Below are 18,840 nucleotides of genomic sequence, written 5' to 3'. Positions count from 1 at the left end.
TGACGATGATGAAGATGAAAACGATACCATTGACTAATAGCGAAAGAGCATTTGAGCAATGGGGCAATATAAAGTTTAAGTTGCCTCACTGTTATTCAATGTAAATATGTATATTATTATTAATTTTGTGTTTTGTAATAACTCTACCAAATGGTTGTGTACTTAAGTTCCGTATGCGATGATAGTGGTAGTTTAGAAAAAACCCAAAAAGAAACAACACCTTGCAAGTGATCTAAACAAAACAAAAAATAACAAAAAAACAACACCTTGCTAGTGATCTTCGGCCTTGAAGTGGTTGGCAAGCTTAAGACAATTAAATCATATTGTATTTATAACTGTCGAACTGACAGGAGCAAATAACATTTATTTTAAACTGTGCTGTAAACATGGTAAATATGCGCTTTAGAGCAGTTTTAAGATATGTTTTAATATAGTTTTATCAATATTTTGTCGGTATAAAAAACAAGCTAGGCGAGACATTAGAACTTAAAAAAACTAGTTATATACGTTACCAATATAAAACCAATAGAATTTGTGTGTTTTTAGATGCAAAATTAAATATTACCGAGAGTTTTGCGTCAATATCCGTAAAAATTATGATTTTCACAAAAATACGAGATTTTTTTCATTTTAAACACTTTTTAAACAAAAATTATTTCAGAAACAAAAATTAGATAGACTTTAGTTTGTCAAATGATATATTTCATATTATATTGCAGATGAATTTCTTCTTAAACTGCATTTTTCGAACAATATCGTCAAATTATGACTTATATTTTTTCCTTCTTTTTTGCCGTTTTTTAAAAAATGTGACCATTTCCCAGTTTGACGACCAGGCAATTCTGAATGTACGATAAAAGACCTTTCAAATGATATATCATATAGCCGTGTGTTAGGTAGGTGCATTAAAAACCTCCGAATCCTTGTTTTGGCGCTCGCCTATAACAGTGTCGTAAATAGAAATATTTGATTCGCTATTGGTTTTAGCAATTTTCTGGAACGAGTCCATCCCATCGAACTTACGATAAGGCTATCTTTTCTGACATATTTGCAATTACACAGAAACACTTATCAATTCATCTTTTTCATTTGTATAAAAAAATAAACCAAAACTTCTTTTTTGGGGGTATTTTTCTATTTTTCAAAAAATCAGTTTCTGCTCGATTAGTTTGAATGTGCACTCGATTTCGGCCGTCATTTCTTATTTTTTCTAAACAAGGTCAATTGTGTAGTAATTTACATTCTAAACTGCAATGCATTATGGCTATCTGTAGACAAGCATTTAAATGTGTTCGTGTCTTTTTTTTACGACACTCAATGCAATATAATGACTCAGATTTCCAGATGATAGATATCTTGTCGAAGGTTTTGATATTATCTATTACTAAGAAGGATAGATATTTTATATTTCAAGAAATATGTTGATTTTTTAAGAATCAATATGTTTAATGCCACTATGCATGAAACAGTATCACAATAATTCCGAACAACATGAGGCTATAATGACGAGTGATTTGAAAACCAAAGATGCGTTTATATAAACCAAGCCGGTAATAACATTTTCGAAACATGTCAAACTGCGTGTGTCATAAATAAGTCTGTTTTGTGAATAGTGGGTTCGTATCGATAATGAATGAAGGACGACAAACGTTTTCGCTGAAATGGCAATCAACTGGATTTTCCGAAAATTTAATAACTTAAAACAAAAGTGATCATGTGACTACTATTAAATGAGTCATATAACGTTGCATAGTTTTATCTTCGTCATAAGTGATAAACTAGTGAATTCATACTTACTTTGCTAACATAGTGACTGAGGTGAAAATTCAAAACAGCATCCGAATATTTAGGTATGTAGTATATTTAAGTTAAGTTCAATCTCAAAAACAATATCATTCTTTACTGTCGAGGACCAGTTTCCGTAGATAATCCACAGGTTGTTGTAAATAAGTAATAACGGGAAAACTAATTGGATTTTTTTTTATATGAAGGGTTACCAAAAAATAGTTCTTACACCATAGACTCGGATTTTAATTCCTCTTATCAACAACTAAAATTAGGATACTAGTATGCCGAGATTTGTGCGGAAAATTATAAGAGTGTTCATCGGCTAAGTGCCACAAGAAAGACTTCGACAAGAAAACATTTAATATAAAAAAAGAAAAAGAAAAAACCAAGACCTGCTCCAAACAATAATCAAAGTTTAAATAAAAAGAGACATCACTTTGGTTGAAAATGCCGAGCTATTAACACAAAACATTACACATCAAATTCAATACTAAGCAACACTAAACCGACCAAACAAAACCCTTGATGTGGTGTTTTACTTTCGTAACTCCCAAAAATATAACATATCAATACTTTTTTCAGCATTTTTGATATTCCTCTTTTTGAAAACTATCCAGAAATCTGGCCCCTCGCGTTTGCTTTTGTTTTCTATGTTTTATTGTATAACTAGCCGGCCTTCAAATAACATGCTTTATATAACAAAATGTATGTACCATTGCATATTACTTAAATTTTGATAACTAATTACTTAGACTGGTTAATTTAGTATAATTTGAAAAATGTGCAACGTTTGTTGTGGTTTTTTTTTTGTAAAGTTTGATCGAGAACATTGTATGTGAACAAATGTTTTGCGTTCAAAACTATTTTTGTTTCAGTTGCGATATTGATATTGGTTTTGCGTATTATTGGTCTATGTTGAATAAGTCTACTACAAGTAAGGAAAAGAGAAGCGATACGCAAAAAAAAAAATTGCATTCTTCTATATTCGCTTTTCTGATATTCCGTTCGTTATTCGAAAATTTATATTAATCATTATAAAAATGCAACATTGAAATTCGTGTGTGCGTTTGAATGTTTTGATTTTTGTTAGCAGATCCTACAAATACTCAAAATAAAATGAGAAAAGAAGTTTGAACAATAGTATAAATGAAAATATATGAACAATCGAAACAGACTACACAGCTGTTAATTCAAGATGCGGTAGATTGGCATTTTGTCGGATTCTTTTGTCCTTATATAAGGGTTAAAAACCCAGATACATGACTTTTTGGTTACATACTTTTCAATTGTGTGTTATCATTTTCTCTTTCTATTTTAATCATCACTTAAGACGATTGTTTGAGTATTGGAAATATAAATGCAAAACACTGATGGTGTATACATAAAAGTCGGTAGCAAATCGTATTTACACTTGCTGTCTGTCAAATGATTGTTCAATTCCATTTGTCTCTATGCTGGTTTGATTTCTTCTTAATCATTATGAAAAGAATCAATATTACTAACTTGTCCTTAAACATTATAAAAGTGGAGACTTTGAAAGTGGTGACAACTTAACATGTGAAGAATATGGTCATTATGTAGACAAAAAGCGTGTCTGGCGTGACAAATTAAATGCCTGGTACCTTTGATAACTATAAACATCACTGGGTCGATGCCCTTTCTGGTGAACTTTTCGTCCCAAAGGGTATCGTCAGCCCAGTAGTCACTACCTCGATGTTGACATAAATTTCGATTTATATGGGTCATTTTTATAAATTATCTGTTTAGAAAGTTTAAATTATTCGAAATACTAAGGATTTTCTTATCCCAGACATAGATTAAATTATCCGTATTTGACACAACTTTTTGGGAATTTTGTGTCTTTCATGCTCTTCAACATAATACTTGTTTGTCTTTCTCACTTTTTTTTTATCTGAGCGTCACTGATGAGTCTTATATAGACGAAACGCGCGTCTAGCGTAAAAAATTATAAGCCTTGTACCTTTGATAACTATCATTATGTAAAAGACCAAAAAGATATTTACTGTAACAATCTATTTTATTTCAGTTTAAAGTCAGATAATATTTGATTCAAAGTAGACATGACAACATTGTTGTTCTTCGCTTTGATCCTAACGTTTGTTATATTACCTGGTAAGTCACTAAAATACAGAAACAATCATAAAACACTGATAGCTCAAATTGCATATTGTGTATCGAAGTGAATTATCAAAAGTGATTGATTATGATTAAAATCCAATTGTTGGAAATATTTTCTTTTTCACTTTGATTTTTCTTATGTCGATTGCTGCAAAGGTTTGGTTGAAAAAAATAAGTACACTAGATTTTTTTCTTGCTGTCATTTAGTTTTAATGATTTTCTTGATCATCAGAACATTACATGGTTTACTTTAATGGTTCGTCATCACAGATATTCTTTAATGCAATAAATGAAATGTCTAAATGAGAAATTCAGTGTGTGTTTTACTTATTTATTGATAAATGTGAGACGTTCAAAATCAATTTAACACTTGCATTGGCTAGTTTAATTTAATCCCTTATGTAGAGATTAATAACGCATGAATTGTGAGTCTTCGGTTATGGAAGGCAAAGAATGTCAACATTGGAAATGAAAAAAACTCATTGTTATACAGGTAAAAATGATGATTAACATACATTTTAAACCGATGATATGAAATTAAACAGACCTATTTATATCTATATTAATAATTATATCTCTTAAATTACCGTCCGTAGTCTTCGGAGGTCAACTCGATAGTTGATTAAAAGTCACCTAGACTAAGATACAAACGAAACGATGATATATATATATCGAGCACATTCCTTGACAATTGTCTATTATAGACTCTTTATAATTCGTAATATACGTTTTACTATATTATAAATCAAATATAAAAATTTAAATCAAAGCGGTCAATATGAATTTGACAGCTAGTGCTTCTTACAAAATAAAAAATATCGAATACTATCGTTGAAGTAGAGCATAAATTTATCTCGAATGCTTTATATCTTAAAAACAATACTGATAACTTTACAACGCATAAGTTCTCACATAAATGTATCAATGTAATATCACCTAGTACATGCTTCAAGTTAAAACATAGTATCTAATTTTTATTTGTTTAAAAGGAAAAATGAAGGTAATAATTGTTTTGGTACAGAAATGTGTGAATCACTACTTTTCTTTGTAAAGACAATATAAAAATGCAATATAGAATTACGATATTGAAAAACAAAACAATTGATACTATTTTATGTTATAGTACCAGCCACAACGACTAGTCCAACAACCACTGGTAAGTAGTCATACACCCATTTTCAAGCTATATCAAATTTTAGTCAAAAGAAGCAGTCGTTACTATGACCCATGTTTTGCAGTAAATAACACTTTTTATGTGATGTTAACCACCTGCCTATTTTATAGTAAAGGGTGCAAAGTTATACAAAAACAACAAAATATAATTGCAGCTTTATCTAGTGAGTCGTTTATTTTGACTGATTTAAATTTTGTGAAGATTTGTGAAGATGGAAGTACTCTCGATAATTTAAGTCTGATTTATGTGTGAAACACATGTCCTATCATATTATGATAAAATGTTTTAGGCATGAACAGGTATTAAAAGAATAAATGTCTTTGTTAATTCTTTTCAAGGTGAAATCAGCATAATTGGACAAGGTTCTCACGAAGCGGGCTCTGCACTAATATTGTCATGTATTATACCACATTTCACTGGATCTGCACAATGGGGAAGAGAAAATAATATCTATACAACCTGTTTTCATGCTGGTATATGTTCACCAGCTCATACAGAAAACTACACTTTTGAAAGCAACACCAGTGGTATTTTTGTCACCATTAAGACTTTATCAATGGCAGACAATGGAACTATATGGATGTGTAATACTCTAGATTACACCATTTCATATACAGTGATTGTTCGTAAGTTGATATTCTCCTAAACATATAATGTCAACTTTAAAAAAAACAAATCCGTATGCTGTTGCTTAAAAAAAAGTAAAATCCCAAAACTCCGAGGAAAATTCAAAACGGAAAGTCCTGGATCAAATTCCACTATGCGTAAACCAAAAAAACTCCAGACATAATAGGTAAACATTTCAATAATACAGCATTCGACATTGTACTATAATCGTAAAAACAAAAAAAATATAAATATGTAACAAAGAAGCACAAAATGGCATACGCGTCTGGCGTACTAAATTATAATCCTGGTAACTTTGATAACTATATACAGACCAAGCATATTAGTCAAATATTAAAGACAAGAAAACACAATCTACCATGGTACAATAACACTATGACGGTATGTATAAATACAGAGCGACGTCATACATGTAACAAAGAAACATAAAATTAACTCATCATAGATACCAGGATTGAAATTTTATATTTACGCCAGCTGCGCGTCTCGTCTACATGAGATTCATCAGTGACGCTCGAAAATATGAAAAAGGCCAAATTAAAGTCAGAAGGTGAAGAGCATTAAAGTCCAAACATTCCTAAAAGTTTTGCCAAATACAGCTACCGTAATCAATTCCTGAGGTACAAAAGCCATAGTATTTCAAACATTCAAAGTTTTGTTTCCAGTTAATTTATAATTATAAGCATTTTGACAAAATATATAGCAAATATAAAAGAAGAGCAACAAACAAGTATTCAAAGTAATATCAAATGCTGATGATTGAAGTTTTAAAGAATGTAAAGAACTAGATGTTTATCATCCACTTTGAAAATATATTTTCGGGTATTAAAAAGTAAAATCACAAAAAGACTGAAATGAAGTTATCATAGATACCTGGATTGAAATTTGTTATATGTGCCATACACGCGTTTCGTCTACAAAATTATGAGGAAAATTCCAAAAAGGTTCATCTAAAAAGACATAAAATCATATCAATATACGCAATTTTTTATTGTGTTTTAAAAAGTCAAAGAATTTCAATTGCCAAAATTAAGGTCCTTTGAAATATATATAAATATCTATCAGCCGATTTTATTGTAAGTTGTCTGAGTGCTAGCTTCAATTAGCCGAGCTTTTCCAAATCTATAAGGTAAACATCGTCCGTGGTTTCTAAAATAAAATATAGTTATGTGCTGAAGAAACAAATGTAAATATAATGTTGTTTTCACTTTTTCCGTCTCATTAATCTTAGATTATTAAAGCGTTATTATATTTGGCATCCATCGTCAAACAGTCAATAAGTTATGTTCCGCAGTTTTAATGTTCGATTTGAGCTTAAATGCGAACTTCAAAAATTGAAATCGGATAATACTGGGTTTTTTTTTAACGGGTGCACTTTTCGCCGAGGTCAGAAATTAAAATCTTTATAAATAATATTCAAATATATGACATAAACGGTAAGCTTAACATTGTAGTTACTTTGAGCCCCTTCGATGAACTAACAACATTATAAATGTCTTTATATGTATTTTACGTGCATTTATAACCAATATGTATGAATAAATTAAAAAAAATCACATGGTTGACAATTTGTCTAACTAGTTCGAATATAGAAAGTTTTAGAAGTTGTCATATATATGACTATATGTAACGCAGGGAAATCTTTTGGGTCAAACGAAAAAAAAGTGTATGAAGCAACTTGATTTACAATAAAAAAAAAGATTTTGCTGAAAACAACAATACTTTATTTGGCTATTTTAAACATTTTTGGATTCGAGCCTCACTGATTAGTCTTTTGTATATGAAACGCGCGTCTGCCGTATATATATAAGATTTAGTCCTGGTATCTATGATGAGTTTATTTGGTTATTTTAACATTTATTTGAATTCAAAGCTGCAAGGATGTTTATATTGTAAGCATGATCATTTGTCGCTTGAATTGAAATCAAATAATTTATCATTATACGTGCATCGGTGCCGTCGTATATAAACAATAACCATTGATGGAACATACTTGATCTATTTTTTTCCCTACATGGAGAAGTAGTTTTTTCATTTTTTATTTTTTTTTAGAATCAACGATTAAAGCAACAACAGGTGAGATATTATATCCAAAGTTTGTACCTTGAATATATCTTCACATGCAAACATTTCAAAGAAGAAAATTAGGAAATAGATGAATAAAAACTTCAAACACGTTGCCATGGTGTTAAAATTACAAGAAACATTGTTAAGCATCTTAGTTAAGCATACACTCCCTAAATGTTTATAAAAATAAATCATCGTTGTATAAAGTATCATTTCTTGTCTTAATCAAACACATGTTAATAAACTCATCATAGATACCAGGACTAAATTTTGTATATACGCCAGACGCGCGTTTCGTCTACAAAAGACTCATCAGTGACGCTCGAATCCAAAAATATTAAAAAAACCAAATAAGGTACAAAGTTGAAGAGCATTTAGGAACAAAATTCCTAAAAGTTTTGCCAAATCCATCTAAGGTAAATCATCATCAAGAAAAAATTATATGAAGGGGAAAATTTTGATATAATATTGAAAATAAAATTTCAAAGAGAAGAAGATATTTTTGCGGATAAAATCATAAACTAACACCTTATTTTTTATTTATATTGACTTTTTGGAATTTAATTTAATAATATACATCAATCCAGAAGCAAGGTTAGCAAATATGATAGATAGTTAAAAAAAACAATTTGCACAATGAGACCTACATGTATCTAAAAAGGCGTTGTCTAACTTTTTGTATTCTATATCACAACTGTGCATTATGTTTAAGCGAAAGAACTCATCATAGATGCTTAAAAATGTTTACGTCAGTCGCATATCAAAATCTACAAAAAGCTCTTAAATGACTAAAATAGTATCAAATATTAAAAAAAAAGTACGAAATTGAACATTGACGAACCAAAATATATTACTGAGGAAGATAATAACTAGTAGTTTAAAAATACAGGTTATTGCTCTCTGAAAAAAGTCCTTTATACAACATACTTCAGTGCTGACTCTTTGAAGTATCTCACACAGCTCTTTTTATTCAAACAAACAAATACACAAAATCTTATCACTTCTCAGTCTATACTTTAAGTGTTTACAAATTTTGGACATATAAAAATCAGTAATTTAAACATATCCATGTATAGTGGAATGGGAAACAAGTTTTGCAACTTATATTAATCCCTTTAAACTTTGCAGGTGCGAGTGCTGCATTGAAGCGTCTTTAGCCTGCTCTTTTTCAAAATCTACAAGGTGTCTTTAACATACAAGAGATATTGCTCTCTCTTAACACGGTTCAGTCGTTTATCGTCCCCTTCTGACGGACCATCGTCATTAACTCAAGGCCATACTCGCAAATGGTGTCAAGGGAGAGTAGAAAATTCAGTCCCTGAAATGTTCATCCTGGACACGGGAATCAAACCAGGAACCTTTGTGTTAGTAGTACGATGCACTAGCCACTACACCACGGCTCTCATAAAAATCATTGGAAACATCTTTTGTCATATTATAAAGAACTTTTCTATTTGGATTTTCCTTAGAATTTGGTATTTATGTTTTACAGGTAAAATCAGCATAAACGGGATAGGGTCTTTAAAAGTCGACTCTGTATTGAATTTGTCATGCATTATACCGGCATTTACTGGAGCTGCAACATGGAAAAGAGGAAATATAAGCTTAGTAACGTGTGCCTTTAATTCTTTCTGTACAATAGTATCAACGGAAAGGTACACTTTTGCAAGCAACCATAGTGGGATTTTTGTCACAATTTATCCTTTATCGATGAGCGATAATGGAACTAAATGGATATGCTATGACGGAGACAACAACACTTCATATACAGTGTTTGTTCGTAAGTATACACTCTTTTTAAAACATGATGTCAAAATTGTAGTCTGAGGAAACAAAGATTGCTGCCGATTGAATATTCTAACAACAGATATGATTATATATTAAGCAGAAACGTATAAAATGTACTTTCATGTTATAGTTGTGTTAGCGAACTGTAATAATTTGACTTCATAAATACTAGAATTCCAAAAGGACATTGATAACTATTAATCATCACTGACAGACAGACATGAGAATAATCGATACGAAATACAATAAGAATGAATTAGCAGGATTCAGGAATTCTAAAGCATTATCCGAATGTAGGTGCTCCGTTAATGTAAGTAATCATTTGAGCTTATAACACAGTAAAGACCCAAAAAAGTGAACTAGTATTTAAAACAAAGTAATACTAGCCTGACAAGATTGAACAACCAGCCTGATTCTATGACTAAATATCATGATTGTTAACTTTTGAAATCAAAGCTTGTTTCCAGTTGACCGTTAAAAGAACTTAATTTGATATTTGTTTTATGTTTATTATTTGTACGTATATACGGCAGTTAGTTTTCTCGTTTGAATTGTTTAAGATTTGTGATTTCTGACTATGCAGTATAGGCTTTGTTCTTTGTTCAAGACTGTACGATGACCTACAGTTCTAAATTTTGTGTCATTTATTATCTTGTTAAGAGTTGTATCATTTGAAATCATACAAAATATCCTTTTTTTTTATTTGCAATGTAACGTCTTGTATTATTTTAATTATAGTTTCTTGTGTACAATTTCGAAATTGGTATGGCGTTCATTATCACTGAACTAGTATATATTTGTTTAGGGTCCAGCTGAAGGACGCCTCCGGGTGCGGGAATTTCTGCTCTTGTTTTTTTCTATGGTCGGGTTGTTGTCTCTTTGACACATTCCCCATTCCCATTCTCAATTTTTTTTTTTAAATTCTTAAAAATAACAAGACTCATGAGTGGCACTTTGTAGGGTTCGTGTTGTTTATTCTTTAGTTTTCTATGTTGTGCCATGTGTACTATTGTTTTCTGTTTGTCTTTTTAATTTTTAGCCGTAGAAAAAAAAACGTTGTCAGTTTGTTTTAGATTTATGAGTTTGACTGTCCCTTTCGTATCTTTCGTCCCTCTTTTAAACATGTTAAACATTCTTGAATCATAAAGTTTAAGATACCAGGAAGTGAACATTGCTATTTAGAATCTTAAAGGTGCCTTATACCGATAAGTTATTTTTAAATAACATTGAAGACATAACAACCAGCTGATTCGTTTGATTGATTTATTCATGTAGGTTGACGGCTGATAAAAATATTTAAAGTCTGCATAAGGTTCAATCAGGATTGTTATTATTATAGTTAATAACTTTAAAATGTCCAATTGACAAGAAATGTTCATAAATCTTAATTAAAATCAAGATAGGATACACGAAATTGCGTAATAATCAATCTAATGACCTTCAAGTTTAGCAAATGCAGCATCTATTCAAATCTCATATATCACTATCATTGCATCAAAAATATAAACTCGTACACACTTTAACATTTAAACCTTCCACGTGCTTCAGGTTAATTATCATAAATCAATAGTTTTGTGAAGGTTACATGAGGGGAAATCAATTGATTGATTTTCAAAGATAGAAAACTATTGCGGTCTTTGCAAGGACAATATAAAACGTTAAAAGAAGAACTACAATCATATACTAGGTGTGGGGCACACCCGAATGCCCATAATCAGCAGAAACTTTCCCTTCCCTTTTTTCATACCTTCGCCTCTTCGTCTTGATCTATTATTAACAACTAGAAGTCAGAGGCCGAGACGGTTTCATTTTCCTAAACGCCCGTAAGCAATTTTTTTGGGGTTTTTTTAGTGCAAATTGCTTGTTTTTCTTCTTTTTCGTACCATTATTTAACTACGTAACGATCATTTTAAACTTTATTTGAAATCATGAATGAGGTATTGACATGGATGCTGATGATCCTGTAGTAGTTGGTTGGCTTTTCTCTCGTGGACATTTATCCTATATCTAAACACTTGTATTAAAGAAATCTGTTTGCTATAAGGGTGTGTGTCTTTTCGATCATTGGATTTCCACATTTCCGCTTGTGTTAAAATTATCTGTAAATGCTTAATACATCACTGATTGGTCCACACTAATTATATGAAAACAAAAAAACAAATGCACGACGTATGCAAAAAAAAATCCAAATCAGTTGTGTATTTAGCATTTATTGGGGCGAAAAACTGAAAACAACACATTTAATAATTCCAAGCGTACGGAAATTACTGGTTTGAAAAACAGACCATGAAAATCATCAATACTAAGGCATTGCCAAAAAAAAAGTAAAATCACAAAAATACTGAATTTAGAGGAAAATCAATTCGGAAAGTCCATAATCACATGGCACAATCAAATAACAAAACGCATCAAAAACGAATGGGCAAGAACTGTCATATTCCTGACTTGGTACAGGATGGATTAAACCTGGTTTTGTTGGTAGCCACTTATTGCTTATCTTATATCTTGTTTTAGGTGAATTCAGCATAGTTGGGAAAGGGTCGTTCGAAGCTGGATCTGTATTATTATTAGCATGCATTATACCAACATTCACTGGACATGCATCATTATCCAGAGAAAATGTTGTATATACAGTTTGTACACCTGATGCTTGTGACACAAATCCAATTGTAAATTACACTTTTGTAAGCAACACTAGTGGAATTTTTGTTTCAATTGATCCTTTAACAATGAAAGAAAATGGAACTAAATGGCGGTGTAGTCATAATTTTTACAACACTTTCTATACAGTGTTTGTTCGTAAGTAAACATTCTTCTACAATTTTATAATCGACCTTAAAGTGTTCTAAAATATCAAAATGGCAATGATAAGTATTCGTCACAGACAATGCTTTAACGAAATTAAGAGTTACAACGTTAAAACCAATCTGTAAATCTATACCTGGAAACTTAATGTTGAGTATCAGAAATAGGTTGCGTATAAGGCTGATGACATATCTTTTTGCAAATTTGACAACTTTTGCATATCATTCTCAGTGCAATATTATCTTTTATAATATGAACATAAGTTTTCTAATTTCTCGTTGGCAAAAACAAAGCAAATCATCTTCGATACATCATTATTTTGACCGCGGCAAAAATCATGAGAGATAAATATAAAATTTGAAGAAGCATCCGTGTACCAAGGAAACTGCAATGATGTAGGTTTGGACGTCGTGTACGCTCCCGTTTTGTCTATTTATTCTTCTTTTCAGTGCATTGTATATGACATTGGGGGATAATATGACAGTTTTTTTAAACTTCATTTATGACATCATATTCAAGAAGTGTGTTTTTTTTTAATGATTGAGTCATTCGTCTATTTATGTTTAACTGCACTTTCAGCAGTATTGTGCTATTTCGTGGCAGGTGATGTTTTTGGGGGTGTTCTAAGCCTATCTATATGTAGCAAGTAAGATTGGAACCTCAGTGTTAATACATTACTTCGTCTCTCTTGTGCCAGTCAGCGATCGAGGCGACAGAAGAAGTTTTGTAATTACCATCCACATGTTTCAAGTTGTTAAATTTTCTGTATTCAGAGGGTTGTGTGACAGTCAGTGAATATTTGGAATTCAAATATATTCTTGCAATGCTTTCTTTCTAAGAAAAAAAATTAAATATAATATGTTTAGTAAAATTCACTAAAGATACGATACAACTTGTCGTATCGTAATTATTTATCGTAGATATACGACATGCATACGACATGTCGTAATTTGTATTCTCCAACGTTGTCGTAGTACTGTTGTAAGTTTCTCGCTGTTGCTAATGTCGTAAATCACCAGAACAATCATTTTACGTAACAGAGGAGGATTTTGGCCAGCAAGTGCCCGATTTGAAATCAAATTATAATTTGAATTTGAATTCAAACACTTTCAATATATGATGTCATATTAAATGCACTCGAACGATCCGTGTTACACTTAACCATTCAAAATAAAAAATGTTTTGCTCAGGGTTTTTTTTATCAAAGTATTGAAATATAAGTATTCTAAGTTTCAGTTTTTGAAAATTTCATCAAATACTTAAATTCTAAAATTTCTTTCAAAATTAACTAGTTAAGTAGATGTTTAAGCAAACTTTGAAAATACTAAAAACTTGACGAGCAGTTTTGATCATATATCTTTTTAAAGGTTGAAATCTTCAATTTTACATTAAAATGGTAAGAAAAGTATCAAAATCGCGTTTGGAGTACCTGCATGTAAAATGCAACAACATGTCTTATTCATAATAGTGTATCTTATATTTGTAGAACCATTCATAACGACTAACCAACCTCCCACTGGTAAGTAAACTCAACTTTTTCTTTTCTTTTAAATATGTTTAATTGTAAAAATGGAGTGCTTTAATTTGAACTTCCTATTCTAGAATATATGATGCATGTGTTTTTATAACTAAATGGATAGTTTTCATTATAAAACGTACAACATATATTTTTTTTCTGAACAAAAATCTTTAATTTGTCCACATTAAGAAGGAGTTTTACTTTTTTTTAATTGCTTTCTTCGAGGAAGCAATTCGCCGAAATAATTTCCGTATGCAAGTGACCTTAGCGTGACCCTTCGCTTAAAAATCCGGTTAACGCAATTCGCATGGAAATGTCATTTAAATAAACTATTATCTGAAAGAACATGTTATACACGTGCTCAATGTCCATGTTTCTTTTGTTGTTGTTTACTATAAGTTAACAATTGGTTAACTACGGCTTCAAAACACGACAATTAAGTAGCTGTCATATTTTTACCTATGATAACAGACAAAGAGAAAAACATGACGATTATACGATATTTTTGCGAAAAAAACTGATAAAATCGTACACACAAGACTACGTTGACGTTTCAAATATAAATAAATTATACCGCTGTTCAAAACTCATAAATCCATGGACAAAATACTAAATCGAGGTAACAAACTAAAACCGAGGGAAACGCATTAAATATAAGAGGAGAACAACGACACAACACCGAAACGCAACACACACAGAAACGGACCAAGCATCAGACAAAATCGCACGAGAATAACAAATATAACATCTAAACCAAATACATGAATTCGGGATAAACAATTATGACTTTAATCCCTTATAGGAGTTCTAGTGGGAAATTGCATTGTCTATATTTACAGAATTGCAACCATAAGTTATAGTTTATGTTTATAATATCTATAAATAAACTAATCATAGATTCCAGGATTAAGTTTTGTATTTACGCCAGAAACGCGATCCGTCTACAAAAGACTTATCAGTGACGCTCGAATCAAAAAAGTTAAAAAGGCCAAAAAAAGGTACGAAGCTGAAGAGCATAGAGGACCAAAACTAAAGGTTTGCCAAAAACAGCTAAAGTTGTCTATTCCTGAGGTAGAGAAGCCTTAGTATTTAAAAAAATCAAAAGTTTTGTAAATTAAACATACCTATTTATTAATCTGTGTAAAATTGGATTCATCAGGGAGCTGCCAGAAACCATACCAGAAGATCGGGAATGGCTGTTATTCCATCTACGACGACAACATATCTGGGGATGAAGCATTTGTATGTATTGATAGTTCGACAGCTTACAAATATACCCTTTACAGAAACTAGAGGCTCTTAAGAGCCTGTGTCGCTCACCTTGGACTATGTGCATATTAAACAAAGGGCACAGATGTATTCATGACAAAATTGTGTTTTGGTGATTGTGATGTGTTTGTAAATTTTACTCCACTGAACATTCTTGCTACTTAGAATTGTCTCTATCTTAAATAAACTTATCCCTTTAGTTACAGAGGAAATTATTTGGAAAGAGTTTCAAAAATTTAACAAATTAATGACAATTGTTAAAAAAAAATTATAAAGAGCAATAACTCCTGAAGGGATCAACTGGCCATTTTGGTCACGATGACGTATTTGTAGATCTTGCTTTGCTGAACATTATTTCTGTTTACAGTTTATCTCTATCTATGATAGTATTCAAAATAATAACAAAAAAAGGTAAATTTCTTTAAAAACTATCAATTGGGGGCAGCAACCTATCAACCGGTTGTCCAATTCATCTGAAAATTTCACGGCAGAAAGATATTGACTTGATAAACAATATAACCCCTTGACAGATTTGCTGTAAATGCTTTGCTTTCAAAATTATAAGCCAAAATCTACATTTTCCCTTATGTTCTACTTTTAGCCATGGCGACCATTTTCGTTGGTTGTCTGAGTCACCCCACATATTTTTCAAAAAATATACCCTAATAATGATAGTAGCTAAGTTTGGTTAGATTTGGCTCAGTAGTTTCAGAGGAGAAGATTTTGTAAAAGTTAACGACGACGACTACGGACGACGGACGCCAAGTGATGAGAAAAGCTCACTTGGCTCTTAACTAACTCAGCAGCGATTTAATAAGAAATATATATGAATGTGCAGTTTCAATGACAGGAAAATTACAAAGAGAGACGTTTGCAGCTTTTACCAATATGAATACCGTTCACAAACAGATGAAATATTCATAGTTGAGTACTCTACGCCATGTGGTTTCCTGTGAATTTGTCTCATTTGTATTTACATCACATCTCCCTAATTGTATTTTCGACATTAAGGCGTATATATACAATATTAATTAATAAGGAAAACTAATAAAGGAAGATTGTATGTAAAATATTACTAAAAATAATAGGCGAGAGACATATTTCAAATAGACGCTTATTATTATTAGGCCATAGTTATCAAAAGTACCAGGATTATAATTTTATACGCCAGACGCGCGTTTCGTCTACATAAGACTCATCAGTGACGCTCAGATCAAAATAGTTAAAAAGCCAAATAAATACAAAGTTGAAGAGCATTGAGGATCCAAAATTCCAAAAAGTTGTGCCAAACACGGCTAAGGTTATCTACTCCTGTGGTAAGAAAAACCATAGTTTTTCGAAAAATTGAAAGTTTTGTAAACAGAAAATTTATAAAAAGGACCATATAATTGATATTCATGTCAACACCGAAGTGCTGACTACTGGGCTGGTGATACCCTCGGGGACGAAACGTCCACCAGCAGTGGCATCGACCCAGTGGTGTAAATAGTTATCAAAAGTACCAGGATTATAATTTTATACGCCAGACGCGCGTTTCGTCTACATTAGACTCATCAGTGACGCTCAGATCAAAATAGTTAAAAAGCCAAATAAATACAAAGTTGAAGAGCATTGAGGATCCAAAATTCCAAAAAGTTGTGCCAAATACGGCTAAGGTTATCTACTCCTGGGGTAAGAAAAACCATAGTTATTTAAAGATTGTAACATTAACATATTCACAAGCTTTATAAGCCATTTTTTTCCATTATGATAAAAGGGGTTTGAGGATAAATGATTTGTTTTTTCTTGTGTTGGAGCGTTCATATTTTAAGATAATTGTAAAGTACCCCAAATTCTGTATAAAAATGTTTTAAAATAATGTTTTCAATTTCTATTTTCAATAAACCAGGCAAGCTGTACAGACCCTGGTGCGTACCTGGCTAACTTTGAAACACTTGAAGAAGCAATGTTCATGAAATTATTCCTTCAGAGGAATAAGACAGGTAATATTTACATAACATAGTTTGCTAGACTAATTTGATGTTTTACTAACAAATCGTAATTTATTAGTTTTAAACTATAACAACTTCTGAATAATATAATCTCACTTTTTTCTATTATACGTTTTAAATATTAGTATATAAAAAAAAAACGAGAACGATTACATTACAACATGGTCGCGTTTCGACAAACCGTGAGTGATGATTGATGCCGATATACTTGATAATCAAACTTTAATAAAAACATTAAAGAAATGATTACACGAAAAGGACCAAAATTTAGGAGAAAGAATCATTAAATATAAACCTGAATTCAAAACAATTTTTTAAATTCTAAAACAGCACATTTCAATCATAGATTATCCCTTTCGTATGCCTGTACCAAATGCAGTGCTGGCTACTTGTATGATGCCACCAGCCGGAACTAACACTCAACCATCAGACCGAATCATACGTTCCAGATCATCCACCCTTAACTTGTCCTGCATACATGCAAAGTCCACAGATTTCGGCTTTCCTGTACAATGTTTAGTCACCACTTTTCTAAATATTACTATTTATATGCATTACACTACAAAGTAAATGGTCAATACAGTTGGGTTCAGAAACAACTGGTCGTTAGTGTTTGCACAGGCTATTTTAAAACCATTATGCATATAATGTGCACTATTTAAAACAACAACACAAACAGGAGAATTGAGTCAACAAGCTAGTGTTATGATTTTTTAGCATGTGCAAGTAAATTTGATAACCAATGAATAACAATGCAAGTAGATTGGTTTTTTTGTATTTTCGATTTTCATACATTTGTGAGACACTTTCTCTGATCTAATTTATGTGTGCAACGTTATGAGTATATATGTTACACTTTAAGTGAAAGTACATTCAACCTGTTTTGGACGTATTCATAGTACAGCTTAGGGGTAGACTGGATTCAAGCCAAATATTCAAAAAAAAAAATGTATGTTATTGAACAAGTAGGCGAAGCTTAACGTTGAAAATTTATCAAAATCATAAAAAAATCTGTGAGTACTCCAGGCTTATTCGACTGTGAAGCCAGCAATATTACTGTTGAAAAATGTCTTGTTTATACTGGGGGGAAAAACCACACACACAGATAGTTCGACCTTACATTCTGTTCATTTCTTTTTATTTCTCCTTTTTGAAAGAAGAAAGACACATATGTAAAATATATACAGAGATCAATAAGAAAAAAACAAATGATTTTTTGCATATAGGTATTTCCTACTTCGTTGGTGGACGTAACGTCAATAGATACCTTTCAAGTGGCGATTGGAGATGGATTAAACATGGCAACGCAACAAAGATGACATACTTTGCGTTTGCTCCGGGACAACCTTCTTGGTCAGCTGAAAAGGGGGAAGACTGCATGTTCTTCTACGCTTATGGCAAATACCAGTTCTTTAATGTGATGTGTGACAATGGACATTTTCTTGGGGGTTTCATTTGTGAAATATAACATATATTTCAACTAACTTCGAAACAAAAGAATAAATAACTTGAACCGATATTCTGTCTTTGTGGTTGTTTTTTTTTTAGAAAATTCGATTGAACATACACGAGAAAAAAAAAACATAAATAGATCAAGGGTAAAATATACCTAGAAGGAAGGCAGTCAGATACAACATAGATTAAATAGAATTAGACTCACTATGATCCAAAAT

At 31.4% G+C, this 18,840-nt stretch overlaps 1 protein-coding gene and 1 long non-coding RNA gene across 2 annotated transcripts; both read left to right on the top strand.

Moving 5' to 3' along the window:
• The first annotated feature begins 1,752 nt into the window (after positions 1 to 1,752).
• LOC134694090 (uncharacterized) lies at positions 1,753 to 9,622 on the top strand. Its single transcript, XM_063555085.1, has 6 exons — positions 1,753 to 1,850; positions 3,836 to 3,921; positions 5,051 to 5,083; positions 5,440 to 5,727; positions 7,781 to 7,804; positions 9,288 to 9,622. Exons 2-6 carry the CDS (start codon positions 3,870 to 3,872, stop codon positions 9,620 to 9,622), a joined length of 732 nt encoding a protein of 243 aa, XP_063411155.1. The 5' UTR covers positions 1,753 to 1,850; positions 3,836 to 3,869.
• A 4,522-nt stretch (positions 9,623 to 14,144) lies between these two features.
• Positions 14,145 to 18,610, top strand: LOC134695074 (uncharacterized). Its single transcript, XR_010102684.1, has 3 exons — positions 14,145 to 15,149; positions 17,065 to 17,158; positions 18,394 to 18,610. It is a non-coding gene; the product is annotated as an uncharacterized LOC134695074 (long non-coding RNA).
• The last annotated feature ends 230 nt before the right edge of the window (positions 18,611 to 18,840 follow it).

The sequence above is a fragment of the Mytilus trossulus genome, chromosome 13, assembly GCF_036588685.1.
Source record: "Mytilus trossulus isolate FHL-02 chromosome 13, PNRI_Mtr1.1.1.hap1, whole genome shotgun sequence".
NCBI classification, from domain to species: Eukaryota; Metazoa; Mollusca; class Bivalvia; order Mytilida; family Mytilidae; genus Mytilus; species Mytilus trossulus.
Note: the sequence above shows the minus strand (reverse complement) of the source record. Positions and strands in the feature narration are given on the sequence as shown.